At 48.0% G+C, this 20,737-nt stretch overlaps 2 protein-coding genes across 4 annotated transcripts; one reads left to right on the top strand and one right to left on the bottom strand.

The window, feature by feature from the left end:
- The first annotated feature begins 1,948 nt into the window (after positions 1-1,948).
- On the top strand, positions 1,949-6,442 carry SRSF5 (serine and arginine rich splicing factor 5). Of its 2 annotated transcripts, XM_051621848.1 has the most exons (8): positions 1,950-2,086; positions 2,555-2,700; positions 2,912-2,982; positions 3,174-3,269; positions 3,603-3,672; positions 4,916-4,989; positions 5,285-5,395; positions 5,555-6,442. In XM_051621848.1, the coding sequence occupies exons 2-8, from the start codon at positions 2,575-2,577 to the stop codon at positions 5,802-5,804; spliced, it is 798 nt and encodes a 265-aa protein (XP_051477808.1). In that variant the 5' UTR covers positions 1,950-2,086; positions 2,555-2,574; the 3' UTR covers positions 5,805-6,442. The 2 variants fall into 2 exon arrangements, with proteins under 2 accessions (XP_051477809.1, XP_051477808.1); XM_051621849.1 differs by lacking the exons at positions 4,916-4,989; positions 5,285-5,395; positions 5,555-6,442 and adding an exon at positions 3,918-4,256 and having other exon boundaries at positions 1,949-2,086.
- Positions 6,443-7,653: 1,211 nt separating this feature from the next.
- On the bottom strand, positions 7,654-14,926 carry SLC10A1 (solute carrier family 10 member 1). 2 transcript variants are annotated; one of them, XM_051621838.1, is made up of 6 exons: positions 14,890-14,926; positions 13,283-13,826; positions 12,350-12,560; positions 10,597-10,775; positions 9,487-9,683; positions 7,654-8,504 (listed from the first exon to the last, which is right to left on the bottom strand). In XM_051621838.1, the coding sequence occupies exons 2-6, from the start codon at positions 13,681-13,683 to the stop codon at positions 8,425-8,427; spliced, it is 1,068 nt and encodes a 355-aa protein (XP_051477798.1). In that variant the 5' UTR covers positions 13,684-13,826; positions 14,890-14,926; the 3' UTR covers positions 7,654-8,424. The 2 variants fall into 2 exon arrangements, with proteins under 2 accessions (XP_051477798.1, XP_051477797.1); XM_051621837.1 differs by having other exon boundaries at positions 14,885-14,922.
- Positions 14,927-20,737: the final 5,811 nt, after the last annotated feature.

The raw sequence follows: 20,737 nt of genomic DNA, 5'->3' as shown, positions 1-20,737 counted from the left end.
CCCAAGGGAGAAATGCTCCTGCCTCTTCACATAAAACCTGGAGAAACTGGGTAGGAAACAGAGGTGCCTGCTCATGACTTTCATGTGGAAAGCCCATGTGAGTAAAAGAGCACATGACCTTTATGTTGGTAACACCCCTGGGTAACACAGGAACCTTTTGAAGAATGGATTGTTGTCTCCTGGATCCCCTCCTGACTTCTCTTCTCCCAGTGGTCTGAAAACAAGACTCAGAGAGGAGATTACTGCCTAACAACAAGGAAAACTCCTTCTAGGCTGCAGTTTCACACTGCTAAAACGAACAGCTCTTCCTTAATGGGGTGCTCCTGACCCTTCCTCTTCTCTCTGTCCAGCACTAACCCTTGTTTTTATCCCATTGCAAGCTGGTTTTCAGGAAGTTAGACCAGCAGAAATCTGCTTCCTGCCTTTTTCAGGGCTAGTTTTTGCTGGTTAGCTTTGTGAATCTGCTCACTCTGCAGTCACAAGGGTCCCCTCGTTGGCAGGAACAGGACTGCCTGTTCCCACAGCACCTGTTAAAGCACTGTAACTCATGAAAACAGCAGTGTCAAATGTCAGCTGGCACATTGGAACGTGTCTTCCTCAGCAGGTGAAGGTTCTGATGCACAGGGAGGATCACAAGGGGTGTTATTCCTTGCTCAAATCCCGCTCCATGACTGCAGGTTCTCCCACGAGTGCGTCATCCTCCCTGCCGGAGCGCGGTGCCGCGCAGAATGGAGGTGGGCATCTCTGTAACACCAGGGGAAAGGCTGCCGGTCAGCCCTGCTGAGCCCTTCGCTACACTGTAGCCCTTCCCATCGTTGTGGAAACGACGCTCCCGGCCTGGGGGCACCGCACACGGGTGCGGTTTGAGGGGTCGGAGCTGGGGGGGGCCGTTGTATAAAGCTATGACATCAGTGGCATCCCTGTGCCAGGGAGATTCATCCTCCGCGCCGGTGACTAAGCATTAAGAAGGGAACTTTGTCCCCACCGAGCTGACGGGTAACAGGCACTGGCTGTAGCAGAGACGGCATTTGACAGCGCACAGGGCAGGGGGCAGGAGCCGAGGCAGCGTGGGGCTGTGGGAGACAAGTCAGGGAAATGCTCGCGAACGGGTCATCCTGTCCTCCGGCCAGCCTGACGCCGCTGGAATCGCAGGCTGACTCTCTGTGTACAGCGTTAAAATGATCCAGCAGCGCACAAAGCTGGAAATGACACAGAGCGGCAGCCTCCGTGTGCATCCGAACATCTCCAGCTTCCCGACGTTTCCTGCCTTTCAGATGCCCCTGGGGACGAGCTGCTGCCTTTGCTGCCGTCAGCGGGCAGCCGAGCTGCGGCAGGGCCTGCGGGGCTACGGAAAACAGAAACAAAGCTTGGCTCTCCCTCACGACACGCTGGATTGCAAGTGAGGACACACAGACACAGACGGACACATCCCCCCCAGGTGCCCTCTCTCCCCCGCTGCCCGTCACGGCGGAGAGAGGCAGGTCCCCGCCAGGCGGTGCCGGCTGCTGTGCCGGGCTCGGCGCAGCCCTGCTCTGCGGGTGCCGCGGGGATGAAACAGCCCGGTGGCTCTTTAACCCCTCGCCTCAGCCAGCTCTGAAAACCCAGGCTGGTTTGTGCTCCCGCTGCCTTCTCAAAATGGCGCAGGAACACACCGCCCGGACCCGCGGCAACGCTACGGCCCGCTTCTCTTCCCACTGCGGCCGGTTACCTAACCCGGGCCGGGCCGGGCTCACGAGCCCAGGCGGATGCGGCCGCGGGCACCGCACGCCGCGCAGGGCCCCCCCCCCGCACCCCCCGCAGCGCCCCGGGGGCGGGGCCGCCCCGCCCCCTGACCTAGATTCTCCGGGGAGGGGGCGGGGCCGCCGCCTCCGCCAATCGCCGCGCCGCCCCAGCGTCACGCGGCTCGGCAGTGACGCGCGGGGCCGCCTCCATTTCGCAGCGCCGCGGCGGGCGGGGCCGCAGTCCGCAGCCGGTCGCCGCTCGGGGAGGAGGCAGCTGCCTGCCGTCCTGCCTGCCTGCCTGCCACCCAGCCCGCCCAGCGCCGAACGCACCGGGCACCTGCCTCGCACCGAGACCCGCAGCTCAGGTTCGTGACAGGCGAAGGAGCCAGGCGGGGCGGAGCGCGGGAGCTGCCCTGCAGAGCTCCGCGAGCGGGCGACCGCGTCGGGGAGCAGGGTCGGTAGCGCAAGGGGCTCGCAGCCGCCCAGCGCCCGATTTTCCCGTGGCTGGGATCCGCTGCAGCGCCCTGCGCCGAGCGGGTGCCGTTGGCGTCGCAGTTGGGTGCGGTTGGGGCCGCCATTTTGTGGCGGAGCGATGGCGTCGGTTCTTCTTCCCTTCCTCGGCGGGGCTGTTGCGCATGCGTCGGCGGGGGGCGGGGCCCCCGGGGGGAGGTCGCGTTCCCATTGGCCCCAGCTGAGGCGGATCCAGCTGGCGCGTCCCGATTGGCCGGCGCGGGGCTGCGGCGGTGGGGGGGGGGGGGCTGCGGCGCTGAGTCACGGCGCTCATTCCGCGCTCCGGGTGGGGCGGTGACGGGCCGGGCGCTGTGTCCCCGCAGCCAGCTCCGCCACCACAGCCATGAGCGGCTGCCGCGTCTTCATCGGGAGGCTGAACCCGGCCGCCAGGGAGAAGGATGTGGAGAGGTTCTTCAAGGGTTACGGCCGCATCCGCGACATCGATCTGAAGAGGGGGTTTGGATTTGTGGTGAGTGCACCTCTTCTTCAGGGCTCTGCGGTCCCTGGCCGCCGGTGGTCACTGGGGTTTCGCACGCGCGTTTGATGTAGACGAAACGATTTTAAAAGATAATGCCGCTAATTTGCTTAGCGAAGTAAGCTATGTGACAAATAAGCATTTGTTAATTTGTTAGAGATGTAGTTGTTTTTAGTAACGTGATTCTGCTGTGGTGATTTGGCAGGAATTTGAAGATCCGAGAGATGCAGATGACGCTGTTTATGAACTAGATGGAAAAGAGCTTTGCAGTGAGAGGTGAGGTGCCCTGTTTCATGAATACAGAAACATGAATACCTAATCCGAGAAGGGAGTCAATTGTAACTTGCATTGTGTTACCAGTTACTGTGTGAACTACTTCGTGGAGTATTTTTACCTGTAGCTCTGAAGGAATGTGTGAGAAGAAAAATGTAAAAACCCATGGTTTTTCATTTCTACTTTTTCCCCAGGGTTACAATTGAGCATGCAAGAGCACGCTCGAGGGGTAGAGGCAGAGGGAGGTACTCTGACCGTTTTAGTAGCCGCCGTCCACGCAGTGACAGGAGGTAGGTATTGCTTTGGGCTGACACAGTTTAAAAAAAATTCACTGTGAACTCATCTGATCAAAGAACTTGAGCTAGAATGAGATAATAAAAAGTATTTTGTGCCTCGTTTGAGGTAGCAGTAGGATGGTAAGGATTACAAAACTTCTAAGATATGCTTGTCATCTTTATTTCCCCTCCCCCAAGCACTTCATGCTGCCCTAAATTACTGAGAGCATTCCATAGCTGTAGAATGATGACATGCTGATACTAGTTATTGGTACAGCATTTATTAATAGTAACATGGTTATATTTTTCATTACTAATAAAGAGTCTTGATTGTTCATTTCCGAACAGAAATGCCCCACCTTTAAGAACAGAAAATCGCCTCATAGTAGAAAATCTGTCTTCTCGAGTCAGCTGGCAGGTTTGTTGAAAAACAATTAACTATTTTGACTTCATTTAGTGGGTATGTAATGTAATTACTTTGTAAAATAACTAAAATTTAAAGATAATATATTAAAATGTCTATGCAATTAATGTAATTTTAATTAATTTAATTTAAATGTTTTTAATGAAACTAGTTAATTTTAATTTATTATAATAATAGTATATATTTTTTCATGTTTTTAAAATCCATTTTAACCACATATTAAACCCTTTATTTGCCAGCCTATCTGTGTCGTTGGCCTTATGACGAGGAGTGCCTGTGGGTTATCCTAATCGTTCTGTCTTGGTCACTCTTGGTTGGGCCTGGTTGACTTTCCAGTCAGCTCCTACAATGTCACTTGGCCACCTCTAGATCTGTGTTTGCCGGTCTAGACGTAATCGATGCACTCCTTAAAGTGCCACATTGCAGCGATCCCAGAGCGTTATCGAGATCTGATTCCTAAGTTGAGAGCTGTTCTTCCTGTAACGCTTCCGAGGCCCTGGTCGAAAAGAGTTGAAAGATACGAAATTAGGTGGTCGTTGGAATCCTGATCGCAGTAAAGTGGTCCTTGGTAACATCAAGCATAGAGAATGTCTGGATCCGTCACTAGTCTCCTAATAGGGAGGGCAGTGCCATTAGTGGCTTCCATCGACTGGGTAGTGTTCGTCAAGTGGGTGGCGAAGAGCCAGTCGGGCATATATCATGGCGGTATCTCCGGTCGCTTAATGCAGTTTGCTGCTTGGCTAGCCTAGGGAAATATTAATAAAGGTAAAGTAAACTATATTTTTAATGACATATGGGGCACAAAATAATTGGTGTTACGTAATTGTAATTCTGTATGCACATAAGACTCGTAATGTAAATGGAGACTGAAATAGTACAAAAATACATGGGTAGTGTTTCACACTTGATTCAGTATATATACAAATGTACTTCTTTTTTCCTTTCTTTTTCTGTTTTTTTCTCTTTCTTACTTAATCTATAAAATGTTTATAGGCTAAAATTCTTTAACGTTAAGACAGTTAATTGGCGTTTTGCTTAAGGCAAGATGCTTTTCATTTATTTCGTGCCCCAGTATAGATAATTCAATTTTGATAGAATACAAGTATGGCAATTGCCATGATTGTAATTTATATAACATCTTCTCTTTCAGTAGTCATAAGTTCCTTTTGTTTAACTATTTTTATATAGATAAGTATTAATTACATTTCTTTGCATAACATGACTGGTCTTGTGTTAGGATCTCAAAGACTTCATGAGACAAGCTGGGGAAGTAACCTTTGCAGATGCACACAGACCTAAGTTAAATGAAGGGTAAGTATCTAAAATAACGTCTTGAAAGCTGTAGAGTAGTATTGCGTGTGTCATAGTTGGGGAGGGCAGGGGCTGCCTTCAGTGCTCAGCAGCTGTTCATAATTTAATATAGCTGTGCTTTGAAAACATCTTCTCTGGGGAGGAGAATTCTTCAGCTCATGCTTGAGTTATGACAAGGGATGACTACACTGAGCATTGTGTGTTTTGGAGTTGTTCTTTTACATCCGCAGAGTATGTTTTGCTCTGTCATCAAAAATGCAGCTTGTAATGAGCTCTGTGTTACTTTATTCTGTAGGGTGGTTGAGTTTGCCTCTTACGGTGATTTAAAGAATGCTATTGACAAGCTTTCTGGTAAAGAAATCAACGGAAGGAAAATCAAACTAATTGAAGGCGGCAAAAGGCACAGGTATGAATTTCTGCTCGCTTAAAAAATGATTAAATATTCACTAAGAGAGCTTTGAAAGTCAGTAACCAGGCAGCTGAACTGGAGACCAGTGAGCTATCTGGTTATTGCCACGGTCTGTCGCGTTTCCTTGCTAACACTGCTGCTCCTTGTTGCCTCCAGTCGGTCCAGGAGCAGGTCACGCTCTCGTAGCAGAAGCTCATCCGGGTCTCGCAGCCGTTCCCGTTCCCGCAGCCGCAAGTCTTACAGCAGGTCAAGGAGCAGGAGCCGCAGCAAGTCTCGGTCGGTTAGCAGATCCCCAGTGCCAGAGAAGAGCCAGAAACGGGGCTCTTCCAGCAGGTCCAAATCCCCATCATCCGTGGATCGGCAGAGGTCAAGATCGAGGTCCAGATCGGTTGACAGTGGCAACTGAACTATAAGTAACTTACCCTGGGGGCCCTTTTTTAAACCATACTTGCTAAACTTGTGGTAAGTATGTGACTTTCTGTGGGAAAGGGTTTGGAAGGGGAGGGGGGAGGGATGGGGGAACTTTGTAGATGTGGACCATGGTGGGAAGGGTTATTGACTAATTGTATTAAATGTTTTTTGATAACCCTTTTCTTGTTCACACTTTTTGTGAATGTCTGAAGTGTATAGTTTGTGTATATTGGCAGAGCTCTTTATAACTAAAGCAGACAAATTTTTCTGTACTGCAAAAAAAGTCATTGGAACACTTAACTTCCAGGATTATTCAACTGTGAACAGCAACTCAGAACGTTAGTTTTAATATCTCAAAAGCTTTAGGCATCTTAGAGCTCTACATGTGCTGTACATAAAGCTTTATTTCAGAGGATATTTTTTTGTGCTTTTGAACCATTGTTTCTGTTATAGATCAGATTAAGTGCTGATCCGTACTAGTAATAAAACTTTAAAAAATTTTCATTTAATATTAACTTGCACTACACTAAGAAAATGGTCATTTCACTGCCCTGTGGTAATGATATTCTATAAAGCACCCTAATTCTTGATACTTAAGAATTGAATTCCTCAAATAAAGTATAAAGAAACATGTCTCTGCTTCTTTCTGTTAATAAAGTGTTTGTGATGCCTCCTCATGTTGGACACTTTCTTAAATATGGGTCTACAGCAAAGCTATTGTTGACTTGCTTTGGTCGAGGGGAAGAGCTTATGTAAGGATGTAGCAGGCTGTATTTAAAAGGAAGTACCATTATGTTCTGAAAAAACCTTGATTCACGCGAGGGTGATGCTGTCATAGTTCATAGCAGGAAGTGGAATGCACAAGTCATTCAGGTTTTAATCGTTGGGATAATAAGCATGGAATATAAAAAATTAATGTAGTTGGCATGCTTTATTGACATGCACACCACACGGTGTTGGAGAAGAACCTGGAGGTGTAGGTGCAGCATTTTTCAGGCATTAGTCATTCTGGAGGAAGAGCAGGGATTCTTAAATTGGTGAGGGAGGTACTGCAGCCTCTGTTTTTATTGCTGCTTTACAGGGGCAGCAACAACTTGCAATCCCTGTGTTTCTCAACTCCTCATTTAATGTAAGAAATAATGTGTTTTCTGATAAAGTGCTTTGTAAAGCTACTCCCTTGAGTGTAGGCTGGGGTTTGGGTTAGAGCCTGTGAAGATGCAAGGTGGGTCAGCTGGGAGTGAGGACTGGCCTGGGAACGGGTTAGTTGTCTTTTGTCCCTAGTGAGGCACAGTTCTGAACATCACGTTCCAAGCTCACAGGAGCTTTTGTGCCTGCTTTAGGTCGCAGTGTAATGATCTGCCAAGTGCTTCTGGGAGCAGGCAGTGAGGGGTGGCCAGATCGATAGGGGGTTAGTTGGATTATTGCTAGTCAGCATTGTGGAGCGGGAGGCCTCATTCTCGGAGGCTTGTAGTTCAGATACTAGATCACATCAGGAGGTGATTAGGGGGATCTAAGGCAGGGACAAGCTCTTTTCACTTGTGCCCTGTGATAAGACAAAGTGCAACGGATTCAAACTCAAGCACAGAAACTTCCACCTCAACATAAGGAAGAACTTTACTGTGAGGGTTACAGGGCACTGCAACAGGCTCCCCAGAGAGGCTGTGGAGTCTCCTCTGGAGACTTTAAAGACCTGTCTGGATCCCTTTCTGATCTGCCCTAGTATTTTTTGGGTCCTGCTCTGGCAGGGGGGTTGGATTCAGTGATGTTCTGTGATTCTGTGAGGAAGAAGATGGCTTGAAGAAGAGGGTTCTTGATGCTAACCTGTTTATTCTTAGTTAAGATGGATTACTTCAGGTTATAATGCATGTTTAGCATGTTGGGAGGTGTTAATGCTGATCTTCCCGTACACTTGTATTTGTAGCGTGACAATAGATGGTTTCCTGCAGAGGTGGCATGTTTACTTCACTGGCCCCTACAAAGCAAGGCACATCTAAGACCCTTCTATTTGCAGAGTTACAGCTTGCTGGTCCCAGACTCTACACACTATGGCAGTTTGCATAACCATGGCCAGGTTTTGTGGAGGTCTGTGGTCCACCACACAGTGCTTGAGTTTTGGAAAACTGGAGCAACCAGTAGTCCATGAGCTGCTCAGCTCCATGGTGTGTCTTTGTGTTCCTGCACTGAGAAACTTCTGTACCTCATTTTGCATCTTCGTGAGAGAATCTTCGGTGGTGTCTTCGAGAGCTCCTTCTGACATGTGCCAGTGGAACAATTACAGGTAAGTTAAATTAAAAACAGGAGCTGATGTGGGCAGTCATTTTCATATGGGCGAAACGCAGTACACGTGAGTGTGGCCCTAAGCTGTCTCAAAGAGTTGGAAGTCACTGGAAGTCTTCATCATGGGCAGGCAGGGAGTGGATTTTTCTGGAGGAAGGTCTTCAGGAAGTGACAGTTTGCAGGTAGCTCTGGCCATCCCTTTGGCGTAAAGTGAGGATGTGGATAAAAGTCTTAAATGGAAGTGCTGGGGACCTGTAACTTGGCTGCAGGAGGTGAAGCTCAGAAGGGTTGTAAGAGCAGCTGCTGCAGAGGCTGGCTGTTTTTTCCCTGGCTTCCCACTATTTCTGCAGGGCCTCGACTGTTCTTATTTCTTGAGCACTAACTGCATCCACAGCTGTACGGATCATTTTTGCTGCATCTGAAGACAAAAAACATATGTAATGAGAATAGGCAGTTCTAACCCCAGGTTTGGAAACATTGTGGCTTGGAAGTCCTGTCAAAATATTTAAGCTATTTTGTGTCTTGTAATTTGTGAATCGGAGCCTGGAAACCTTTATAGTAGTCTTGCAAGGACCTGTATGGCTGTTTCCAGTATCAACTGCTGGTTTTGTTTGTTTTTTCCCTAAAAAAAGATATTGCGGAAACTAAGCTATAGGACGTGATGAAGCCCTGTAGCTCAGCTGCTTCTCCATCCCAGGGGACTGGAGAAAGCTGGTCTGGAAGCATCAGAAAAATGACTGGTGGAGGATCTCATTCAGTAGTGCATTCTCCAGCCATATTTGCAGGCACTCAGAGGGGCTTTGACATTATGGACCTGTTGAAGTTGGAAAAGAATCTACCTCACATCTATACCAGTACTGTATATTTTAATTAAGCTTGGAATTATTACTGTACTTTTCTAGTAAAAGATCCATGTATTACTTCCTTCAGCTGCAGTACGCGACAGTTCTGTCCTTTTCCTCCTCCCCCCAGCTCCAAAATTGACACCCTGCCATGAATATCTCAAGTGTTTTCAGTGAAGCTGGACTTTATTGCCAGGAAAATCTGTTGTTCTTGGGTAGTTGGAGGTGTGTGATCGTTCTTCACATGTGCTCAGTGCAAATCCCAGCTTTTGCTGGGTGCCTGTCCTAGTTTAAGCACAGGGCTTTGAAACATTGAGCTCTGTTAATGTAAGTAGTGTGTAGGTATGAGAAACACTCTCCTGCAAGAAGTCATAATTACTAATGTCTTCAGTGACCTATAAACTTTTAAACTGTGATTTGTATTTAATGCATTTGGTATGGAAACTGACTTAAAGGGCAACCTTATTCTGCCCCTAGAAAGCAGCAATTTGTTGGTAATAATACATATGTGGTTTGGATTGCAAAGCGTAAGAAATACAGAAGCAGAGCTGTACTTACCATTTGGTTTCTTTATTCTGTCATGGATCCTGAAGATGAGGATCATCAGAAGTCCCTCTCCAAGCTGGAACAGCAAATAGAGCAGTGGGAAGAAGTACAGGGGGCCAATAGTTTCTGGGGCAAAGGCGACCTTGAGGATAGTTGAGCACAGCTGTACATTCTGGCAGCCAGTTTCCACACAGACTGTCCGCCTGCAGCTGAAGGAGGAAACGTAAAACAGGTTACCAATTTAATCCATCTGTAAACAACTTAAGAAGATGGCTGCCCACCTGGCTGTTGCAATGCTCTGTGCATTTGCCTGTACTAAAAGGGGCTTTATTAGAAGTGATACTGATACCCCTAGGTTTTGTCTTGTGTTCTCTTTGCATTGTGCACAGACAGGTCACACTATAAATGTGGACTTTATGCTTAATGGTGTTCAGAGGCTTTGTGTCCTGCTTTAGGTGCTGCAGTTTCCCCCAGGGAAGGAATTGCTTCCGAGGTGAAAAGAGGAGTACAAGGTGTGAAGGTAGAAAATAGGAAGGACTTTCTACCTGGATCAGATAGGATGAGAAAGGAAAGGAGTGGGTTTTATGTGCAAGGTTTCTGTCCTGAATTCCTGGGGTTTCAGCTGAACACACTGATTGGGGTTTGGTCTCTGTTGGTGTTCCCTAATCCTTTGTTGTACCTTGGTGCTATTCATTCTCTTTCCTCCCCAACTTTCTTACTAAGAGCAGAGGCTAGTAATGTACGTTTACCAGGTCATTAGTGAACTCAAGTCAAACTCATCCATCTGCTTGTTTAGTGAACCTGCGTAATGGACTTCCACTCCCTTGGTGATGATCAGGTACTTATGTCAAAAACTGCTCCAGCTGCTTCTCCTGTCTCCACTGAGCAGAGATTGAACTAATTTCTATCCTCACTCAGGGTGTGGGAGTATTGACTTGGGACCAGCTTGCATCGTGTCTGCTCATACTCCTTGGGCCCAATTTGGAAGACTGCAATCAGTGTTTATTTCACAAAAGTACATCCATGTTGGAACTGGTTTTCACCATTGCTCCATAGACCAGAGCTGTGTACCTCTCTGTTCTTCCAGTGATAAAGAGGGGAGGAGGGAGTGGTGAAACATACCGGTCATTAAGCTTGAAGACTGAGGAGAGAGCATAGCCCAGCAGGAATCCAATAAAAGGCATCAAGGCAGAAGATCCCAAGAGGGACGGTGACAAGATGACTGTAATACCACTTCCCACATTGGCCACAGACAGAACAATTAATGCAGCAGATGACAGCAGAAGGACAACCATCCCTGCCTAAAATAAAAGTGGTCAAGACATGGACAAGAGGGAAATCCCCAGCAAAATTTGCCTCAGCCACTGGAAGTGGCTGTGCCCCTTCCCCATCCATCACATATGTAGGTATATAGTGTAAGTGCATAAGTGCCTTTCATAGACATAGATGTTACAAGAAGCCATCCTGAGGTATTACATAGAGAGACTTTACATAATTAAGTACCTTTCCAGTCTATATGCAAAACGACTGGTGCTTGCTCCACCAACCGCTTGTTTCTCAGGCATTGCTGTGTGTGGCTCTGTCCAGGTCCCTTTGTGTGTCTGGTTTACCCATAGCAGGTGGGGAAGAAATCCCTTTACTCACAGGTAGAGCCTGCCTACAGCAGGTGTGGAAGGTGGTGGCTGCATTTGCAGATAATTTCATTGGTGTCTGGTGATTCAGCAGATGTCAGAGCTGGGGAATTTTAGGAGGCAGAATACACAGCTTTTCCTGCCTGTCTCTCCACTTTGCATTTCAATTTGGATGGAGTTCCCCAGGTGTTTCTTAAAAGCAAGTGTCTACCCCTTTCCTCTTTCGTAGAGAAGATAAATGGAAACATGGTGTTAGCAAAAAGGAGCATGATCCAAGGATCAGCTGGGCCAGTGTAGGTCACCTTCTCATGTTAAGCTTTTAAAGCTTCTTTTGAAAAAGTCCAGTCATCACTGCTCTGTGCTGGGTACAGGAACCTTTGAAGAGCTATGGTTCTTCTGTCTCTCTGCTCAAGCCTGATTCTCAGGTTCCCATGTTTCTTAGAGGTTAGTGGTTCCTAATGTTGTTTTATCAGGTCTGTTATCGAGTCTTGGCACCCAGTACCTGCTGTGCTTGGTCCTAGCTTCTTTGAGGTGAAGCCTTTGTGAAAGAAACTATGAAAAACAGGTTCACAAAGTCATTAGCAGGTCTCTGGGTACTGCCAGTGAAGCTCATGAGTTAGACACTGTTCTAGTTGGTTGTCTGGATTTCCCTCTTGCTGTTTAATGCCTGATGTACAAAGGGGGCAAGGAGCAGATGCCAGGCATAAGCAGGTGCTTAGGGATCTAGTGTCTTCTGTCAGATAGATATCTCATTGATGTAAGCAGCAGTTTGTGATGTGACTTTTACCCTATGCTAGACCTCTGCAAAAAGGGTTATTTTTTTGTGTTGTTGTTTTGTTTATGTTTTGCTTTGGTTTTGTTTTTTTTTGTTTGGTTTATGTTCTATTGTTTTTTTTTTTTAATCTGGGGTCTGTTTTGGTTACAGCACCAGCTGGGGACAGTGCCTATGAGGCTCTTCAGTGCTGCTTGTAGGAAAAGAAAATGAAGCTAACACGGAAGCCAACAAACGAGAGCAAGGTAGGAAGTTGCCTACAAAATGTTGTTGGTCTGAAAAAGGAGGAGGACTTGTCTTTGGGCAAATATTTTATGGATTAAAGCAGTGAAGTGGGTGTCTTGATTTCCATCCTCAACCCTTTAATTGATTTGTGACATACCTTAAAGAAGTTAGTATTTCTGTGCCTCTATTTTTGAAAACTTCCTGGAGGCCCTTGGTTGAAAGGCAGCTAGCATGGGATACTTCTTACCTTGATGATAAAGCCAGTGTACTGTGGTTTCTTCTCATTCAAGATGATGCCAATGGCACAAGGGATTAGCATTAGGACCAGGGAGGTGATTATTCCTTTGTAAGGCACCTTGCCCTCCAAATCACCCTCGTATAGTCCTCCCGAGTAGAGGTACAGAAGCAGAGGCATTAGTCCAGTTGCTAGGACCATTGAGCATGTGGTCATTACAATGCTGGGATGAAGAAAGGACACTTCAGTAGAATAATGGCACTTGAAAAAAGAAATATTTTAAATGAAATAGGCTCATTTTCTTACTAACCTGGACATATGGTTTTAATATAAGACTTTACCTCACTTTTTCCCCACCTGTCACTGTGGTTTCCCCATCACTAGCAGGTTGTATAAGGATGTGATACGAATAGAGAAGGAGGAAGATGACTCAAGTTCTGTACCAGCCTAGAAAGGACCCTTATTATGGGTACACCTCACATGTCAGAAATTCACAAGGGACACAGCAAGTGATGCTTGATAACTTTCCCCTGGATCTTTGTTTTATCTCTGAGGTTTGTTGGATTGTGGGGTTCTGATAGTTCAGTGTTTCTCATTGATGCAGCCTCTTCAGACAGAGTGCTCAGCTTACAAAACTTTATGCTAATATATGGATAGACAGCAGGTATATGCTATACGTGCTGCTATGTGGAGGCAGAAGAGTGTTCCTGCACCCATCTCATCAGAAGCTGCCTGCTGTATGTTTCGCAGAAAGGTACAAAATCCCATTTTATTGTAAAACAGAGACAAATTGGCTAATTGAGCAATATGAGCGCTTTAAAAATATTCTAGTCTTAGTATTTCAGTCTTTGTCCAGCTTTTCTGGGGACTGCTAATGTTGATTAAATTAGCTGCTGAACCAGACTAGATTGGCCTGGCAATGAACATGTACTCAGCTTTCCTTACCTGAGATTGATGTCCCCTCTCAGTGCCAGAGTAAAGATGTTGGAGAGATTCCCTCCTGGGCAGCAGCCACAGACCAGGATGGCCAGGGATTCTGTAGCACCCAGCTGGAAGAGCTTGCCCAGTGCAAATGCTGTCAAGGGCATGATGCCATACTGAGCCATTACAGCAATTGCCACGGCTTTGGGTTTCCTGAGGTGAGTAGTGATCTTGGCTATCTCCATCGTACACCCCAGAGCTACCATGATGACGAAGAGGGCCACAATAAGGATCACATTCAGGGCTTTGTCCATCATCTGCTGGCCAAATGCAAAAGGTGGTGCTGCACTGGTCAGAGGGGTGCTCAGCATGTGGCCTGGGCTCCAAAGCTCCAGACTCTCAAAGGTAACCTTGATTTTGTTCATCCTGCTGAAGAGCTGAGAGGTCCCTTCTTCTATAAGTGGCTGAGAATGTGAGGAAGGGATTGATCCAGAAGTCCAAATAGCATCCAATTAATGCAAGCAAAAAACGAGTTCTCTTTCAGGCCACCACTCTTATTATTTAGCAGCTGTTAAAACAGAAACTTGTTTTGAGCAATCACCTGTGAAGCTTGTTCCCTTTAGTAATACACTGAGCAGTTTGTGTAGCTTCTGCTTTGGTCCCCCACCTCTTCTAGTGCCTGCTCTCACTATGAGAACAAGGGCACAGCTGGTGAGAGCGAAAGGGATGCCCAGTCAAAACTGGGAAAGACAGGCACTTGATGCAAGGGAAAACAAACCAGAAATTCTGTCCACAAGATACTGCTGAAGGCAATGCTTTAAAATGTGATGCATTCAGAATACTTAATTTTTAACAAGGCTTATAAAATGCTTAGGCTTCTGGCCTTGATAGGAGGGCTAGGAAGAAACTTCCTCCATGGATTAGTAGTTTCTCTAGAAAAATCTTAGGGGCCTTCATGTCTCTTCTTCTTCAAAACATTGTTCCCCTCAACAGTGAGGGGAGGTTCTGTATAGCAGAAGCCTCACATGACCTCTGCAATGCAAATCTGTGCTTGCTACAGCACAGCAGCACTGCTTTCACAGCCTGAGCTGCCCTGCACCAGGGTCCAGTGAGGGGTGCAGGCATTGCCCAAGCTCTCCAAACAAAGCCAAATAGGCAGCTTTTACCCAGGACTTATGTCCAGGTACTCAGGTTTTCAATACAGGTGTCCCTGCCCATGCAGAGGGGTTGGAACTAGATGATCTTTAAGGTCCCTTCTGGCCCAAACCTTCTATGATACAAGGCTGCACAACACAATGTGCACCCAGAGCTTTGGTGTGCAGGGGAACGGGAGCTGGGTGGCTGGTGCTCAGGCAGGAAGAGACCGGAGAGGTGACTGGCAAAGAGGTGACCTCTGCTCATTCCCCTGCTGCTCCCTGTAGAGGAGACACACTTCCCTGCATCTGCCATGCTGGGGAATGGCACGCTGCCTGCCCCATCCCCAGGGGCCATGCTCCCTGATCCCTCCATAGGTATTGTTTTCACTAAACTAATTTATTGTCTTCAACCTGAGCCAACCTCTAGGTCCACTGTGGGACTCTAGAAACACGGAGCTGAGCACATTAAGAGCAAAGTGAATGTTGTTACCTTACATGCCTGTGGATTTGGCCGTATGAGGCTTGAGTGATGTCACCTGCTGCTCCATCTCTTCCTGGCCAAGCTCCGTGAGTGACAGCACTGTTCAGTTCTCCTGCTTCTCCCTTAGCAAAATCTTGTCCTCTGCTTGCAGAAGGTGAAGCCTGGGTCTAAAAGAGCCTTTTAGAAAGGAAAGTTGTTATATGATAGCTATGTTATAGGACTGCAGTCTTTTTCTCTCTGGTACAGGACTGGGGAAGGGATTTTAACCAGGAAGGTTTGCTGCAATATGGCCAAGCTCTAATCCTTTGCTGAAGGGCATTTGAACGGTGCAATGTGCCCTTCACTCCTATTCATCTGGGAGCTCAGCGGGCTCAGACTCCAGCCCCATTGCCTGGAAACACTGCTGGCGGCAGGCAGGAATGTCGGAGAGGTTCCTCCCCACTTGCTCTCACTTTGGTTGGGAACTTTGTTTTCCAGGCTAGCAGCCAGGACGGAAAAGCACCGAGAGCAGCTCTGAAGCCCAGCAGAGGCATCCCCCCCAGGCGGGGAGGAACGGTGGCTGCAGCCGTGTGGGACAGACCCACCGACAGCTGCTCCTCCTGGCTCTGCATGTCCGTGTCTGCAGCTTCCCTTACACCTTTGTGAGCATCACACCGCCATGCCTGGGGACAGGGACCCTTCCCCAAAAATCGCAGGTGGTGCTTTGACATCTCTCTGTCACTGTAGTCACAAAGAATATTGCCCAGCTTGGTTGTTGGGGCCCTGGCTAAGCGAGTGGGAGAGGGTGGCCTGTAGTACTTTGTGTGTTTCACCTTTTCCTGAGCATCTTCCAGGCACAAGTAAGGGCTGCCCCAGTAGCACATGGGCAAGGCCCATAGGAATGAGGAGAAGTCACAGGGCAAAGCCCATAGCAATTCCTGCTCTCATTCTCTCTGTCCCTTCAGGTTTTTCTCCTGCAGATTCCTAGCCTTCCGAAGGAAATGCTTGTTTTCACTGTGTTTGCCTTTGGGCTGAATACTGAATTTTGTCAGAAGATGCAAGAGGGTCAAGTCAAATAACCAAGCGGATATGAAGTGTCACTGCCTTGGCAGCAGCACCCAGACCCTGCTTTCCCCACAGGCTCAGTGCAGCTCAGGGTTTTAAAATGATGATGTTGTAACACTCTCACCCTTTGTCTTTGCAAGGCTGTAGAAGAATGTTTCAGCTATCCCAGTAATTAAAAAAATGCCTGCTAGTTGTTTTTTCTTCAAGCGTTCCTGCTGGTTCCCAGTAGTTAATGTAGGAAACACCATGGGAGCCAAGGGAGGGACTGGTCAAGAGAAGCAGAATAAATTAGGATAATTATTTCACCCTGCTTCATGCTGGGATGTTCAGTCGCTTTACAGGGGCACTGGAGATAGGGGGTCTGCATTCAAACATGGCCAAAGAACTGCATCTGGGCTCTAAACCACTGCTGGTGGTGCTGGGAGCTGGGACCACCGAGGAGCGTGGCTGCAGGAGGGAGCAGGGTCTCCTGCAAGCAGTGGGGCCATGGTGGTGCACAGCATGCTGCTGGTAGCCCACAATGGACTGCCTGATGGCCACCTCACCTACCTTGGCTTGGAGGAGGCTTTGGCCTCAGAGAAGCCCCCTGATTGGCAAGCAAACCCCTAGTTTCATCCCTGGGCAAAGTGTGCCTTTTCCTTCTTTTGGCTGCTTTCCAGGCTCAGTTCTTTAAAGGTAAATTTCTAGAGGTTCTTTAAATGGTCTTCTTTTTCCCCGCCCTCACGGCCCAAATATCCTTCTCCAACAGTTTGCTGCCTTTGCTCTGTGTAAAGCTGAGGAGCTCCCTGAGGTCCTGCACACCTCATGCCACTTGAGGGCAGTGGTTGCATGTCCAGAGCCTGGTTGCTCTCTGAGGATAAAAGATGTCAGAAAACAACAGTCTCACCGAAGATGCTGCATCTTAGATCGTTTTTATTAAGTCAGCTACTCCCAAATTCAGATATATGGTCCAATACAAAAGGCATCACAGGATGTGTGCAAGGCATTTGACACTATCCCACATGACATCCTGGTCTCCAAACTGACAAGACTTGGATTTGACAGAAGGACCACTCGGTGGATAAGTAATTGGCTGGATGGCCACACCTAGAGAGTGGTGGTCAATGGTTCAGTGTCCAAGTGGAGGTAAGTGACAAGTGGTGTTCTCAGGGGTCAGTACTGGGACCAGTGCTGTTCAACACCTTTGTTGGAGACATGGACAGTGAGATTGAGTGTATCCTCAGCATGTTTGTTGATGATACTAGCTGAGTGGTGTGGTTGACACCCGAAAGGGAAGGGATGCCATCCAGAGGGACCTTGACAGGCTGGAGAGGTGGGCTAGTGCCACCTCATGAAGTTCAACAGGTCCTGCACCTGGGTTGGCACAACCCCAGGCACAAACACAGGCTGGGGGAAGAATGGCTGGAGAGCAGCCCTGAGGAGAAGGACTTGGGGGTGGTAGTAGATGAGAAGCTTGACTTGAGCCCCCAGTGTGTGCTGGAGCCCAGAGAGCAACTGCATCCTGGGCTGCATCAAAAGAAGTGTGGCCAGCAGGGCCAGGGAGGTGATTCTGCCCCTCTAGTCCGCTCTGGTGAGACCCCACCTGGAGTACTGTGTACAATTCTGGAGCCCTCAGCACAGAAAAGGCATGGAGCTGTTGGAGAGGGTCCAGAGAAGGGCCACAAAGATGATCAAAGGGCTGGAGCAGCTCCGCTATGAAGACAGGCTGAGAGAGTTGGGGCTGTTCAGCCTGGAGAAGAGAAGGCTCCAAGGAGACCTTACAGCAGCCTTCCAGTACCTGAAGGGGCTACAGGAAAGCTGGGGAGGGGCTTTTCATCAGAGAGGGTAGTGATAGGACAAGGGGTAATGGTTTTAAACTGAAAGGGGGTAGAATTAGGTTAGACATCAGGAAGAAATTCTTCACCATGAGGGTAGTGAGGCACTGAAACAGGTTGCCCAGGGAGGTTGTGGAAGTCCCCTCCTTGGAAGTGTTTAAGGCCAGGCTGGATGAGGCTTTGTGCAACTTGGTCTAGTGTGAGGTGTCCCTGCTCATAGCAGGAAGGTTGGAACCTGATGATCTTTCAGGTCACTTCCAACCTTAACCATTCTATGGTTCTATGATTCTGTGCTTGACGAATGTGAGGCATTAAAAGAGATATTGAAAAAAACCCTGTATAAATGTTCACAGACTTTGTGTTGGAGCTGGAAATGAGCTGTGTTGTGGACTTTATTTTGGACAAAAAAGCTCGTGTGCCCAGTTCACTGGTGAGGAGCTGAGGTCCAATTTGCAGCTGGGATCATAATTTCTTATGTGTTTTTACAGAATTTAACATAAGTAGAGCTTAGCCCAGTTTTTACCCAAAGACCATACTTCAGCAGGCATGTCTGATAAGGGTAGAGGTGACTTAATTTGTGCCAGATTTCACACTATGTTGGCCTACCATCCGAGGCATTACCTTGGCTTCTGGTGCCCATACTTTGCTCAGGTAAGGTTTTCTCACTGTACAGTTATGTGCTTGGCTAATGAATTTGCTCATTTCAGTGTGCTTTTGAGGCAATTTGCCCACCAGAGCCCTGACCTCATGGCAGGCGTGCTGCTGGAGTGGCCATCAGGGAGCTGAAGAGGGAGAGCTTCTGCAGGGACAGTCACTCCTTGTCATAACTTGTTCAGTCTGTGGCTCCCCCAGGCCACAGTGTTGGTCCTGTCCATGTTCCTTTCACTTCTGTCATCATCTGAAGATGCAGCCCACTTAAATGGGATGCCCCTTTGGTTAGAATCTCGGTCTGGTCTACCCTGTCATGGGAAAAGTTGTGTGTTTGGGATGGTGGTTAGTGCTGCCTGTGTCTGAGCCTGCTGCAGTAGGGTCAGGGTCATAGAATCATAGAATGGTTTGGATTGGAAAGGACCTTTAAGACCATCTAATTCCAATCCCCTGCCATGGGCAGAGACACCTTCCGCTAGATCTGGTTGCTCAAAGCCCCATCTAACCTGGCCTTGAACACTTCCAGGGATGGGGCTTCCACAACTTCCCTGGGCAACCTCTTCACTTCTAGAAAGGGGTGATTCTTACCAGTAGCAAACACAGGTTGCTGTGGATGTCTGGCCTCTGTGAGAGCTGCTAGGTTCCTTCTGAGGTTCCTTTAGCAGCCTGTGCAAGGTGGTGATATGTGGAAGAGTCTCTGTTTTCTCTTGGTGGGGGACAAGCTGCAGGTCTAGAGTAGAAGCCCCCCTGATGGTGGGAGGGGTATCCTTGCATGGGTCTAGGGGAGCACTGGGGGCACCCTGCATTCCCAGGTACAGAGGGTGGTTCTGGCTTTTGCTACCCCTGCCTGCAGCAAGAGTGTCAGTGTGGTGCTGGAGCATGTTCATCTTGAGGTCAGATCCTTTTTGGAGGGAAGTTCACAGAAGGGTGATCATGTCTGTGATGCTTGTTCTCCCCTGTGGGAAGATTTATTATCTATTGTAGTAACTTGCTAACTATGTAGTTAGTGGGTCCAGTTAATCTAGACTGTTTCATTTCCTTAAGGACCAGATGTCAAAGAGCTTCATAAAAATTTGATAGCTGAAGTTCTCTTGAAACTCTGGTACAATGCTGTTGGGCAGGCCAGCAGGACTTTTCTTAAGCCTGTATCCAATTCACTTAGCCTTTACTGTCACTCTTAGCTTCATGGAAGTGGTAAGCCTTGTGTGCTATTCCTCTGATCTCTGCAAGGTGATGACTGTTCTGAAACTGCTGTGTTTTCTCTGGGTCAGGTGAGAAGCCCCTTTGGCATGAGCCTGGGAGAGCTGATCTGGGCAGCAGAAGGTTCCCTAGTCATTGCTCAGCTTCCAGCTGTGGATGCCATTCACCTGTGAAGGGCAATTGCACCTTGAGCTGAAATAAGTGAGCTTCGTTTGTATCAAAGATAACATTTTAAAATAATTTCATTGGGTAGACTGTGCTTGAGTTCTAATTCTGTAACTTTGAATTGTTCTCTCAGTTACACGAATTAGCCCTTCTTCCTGCCTGAGGAATATGAAGATTTAATAAAGGAGATAGTTAGGAAAGTGGGAAGTAAGAAACAGGGTGAGGAATAGCCAAGGATTACTGAAAGAGTTCAAGACCCTTAAGCAAATCCCAGGGGAGGACCAGAAGGCCTATGAAAAGGCAAATTTACCACTGGCTTTCCCTTCCTGTTGTTTCCCAAGCTCTCATCCAAAGGGCAGCCAAATTGCCTTGAAAAGGGAGAGAAATTTCCACGTCAAGAAGAAGGCATGGAAAATACTGCCAGGGTTTAGTCTTAGAAATAAGCCCCCAGGTGGGCATGTGGAAGACCTCTCCAGCAGGCACAGAGCAGCAGTGAAGCAGAGCCACTCAACTCAGTGCCTGCATGAGAGAGCTCAGGGGGAGAGCTGTGGATTCCCTCGCAGCACACACACAATGCTGGAGAGAGCATCCTGTGCTCCTCGGTGGCTTTGCAGGCATCAGTGGCAGCAAAGCCTAGGTCCTGGCACAAGACTGTCCTACTGTGGAGCCCATGGCTTTGCCTGGTTCTTGTCTGCTCCTTTTGCACCCTTGCACCACTGACTGCCTTGACTGGAAGTGACCTTGTCTCTCTTCTCTCCTGCTCTTGTGGTTACTCATGGGCTTTGCAGAGAAGCTGTAGACTGTGTGTTTGAGAAGATGAGAATTTTTTCTCTGCCATAGGCATGTTAAAGGCATTGAGAAGAGGACATGCTAGCTTGCTTAGCAGTGAAGATCTCCCTGAGAGGCAGAAATGGGTGCAGCAGCGACACTGCCCTTGTTCATGAGGCTCAGGACCAAGAAAGTCATTGAGGGGATAGCTGGGGTTGGTCTA

The sequence above is a fragment of the Apus apus genome, chromosome 5 (genome assembly GCF_020740795.1).
Source record: "Apus apus isolate bApuApu2 chromosome 5, bApuApu2.pri.cur, whole genome shotgun sequence".
NCBI lineage: Eukaryota > Metazoa > Chordata > Aves > Apodiformes > Apodidae > Apus > Apus apus.
Note: the sequence above shows the minus strand (reverse complement) of the source record. Positions and strands in the feature narration are given on the sequence as shown.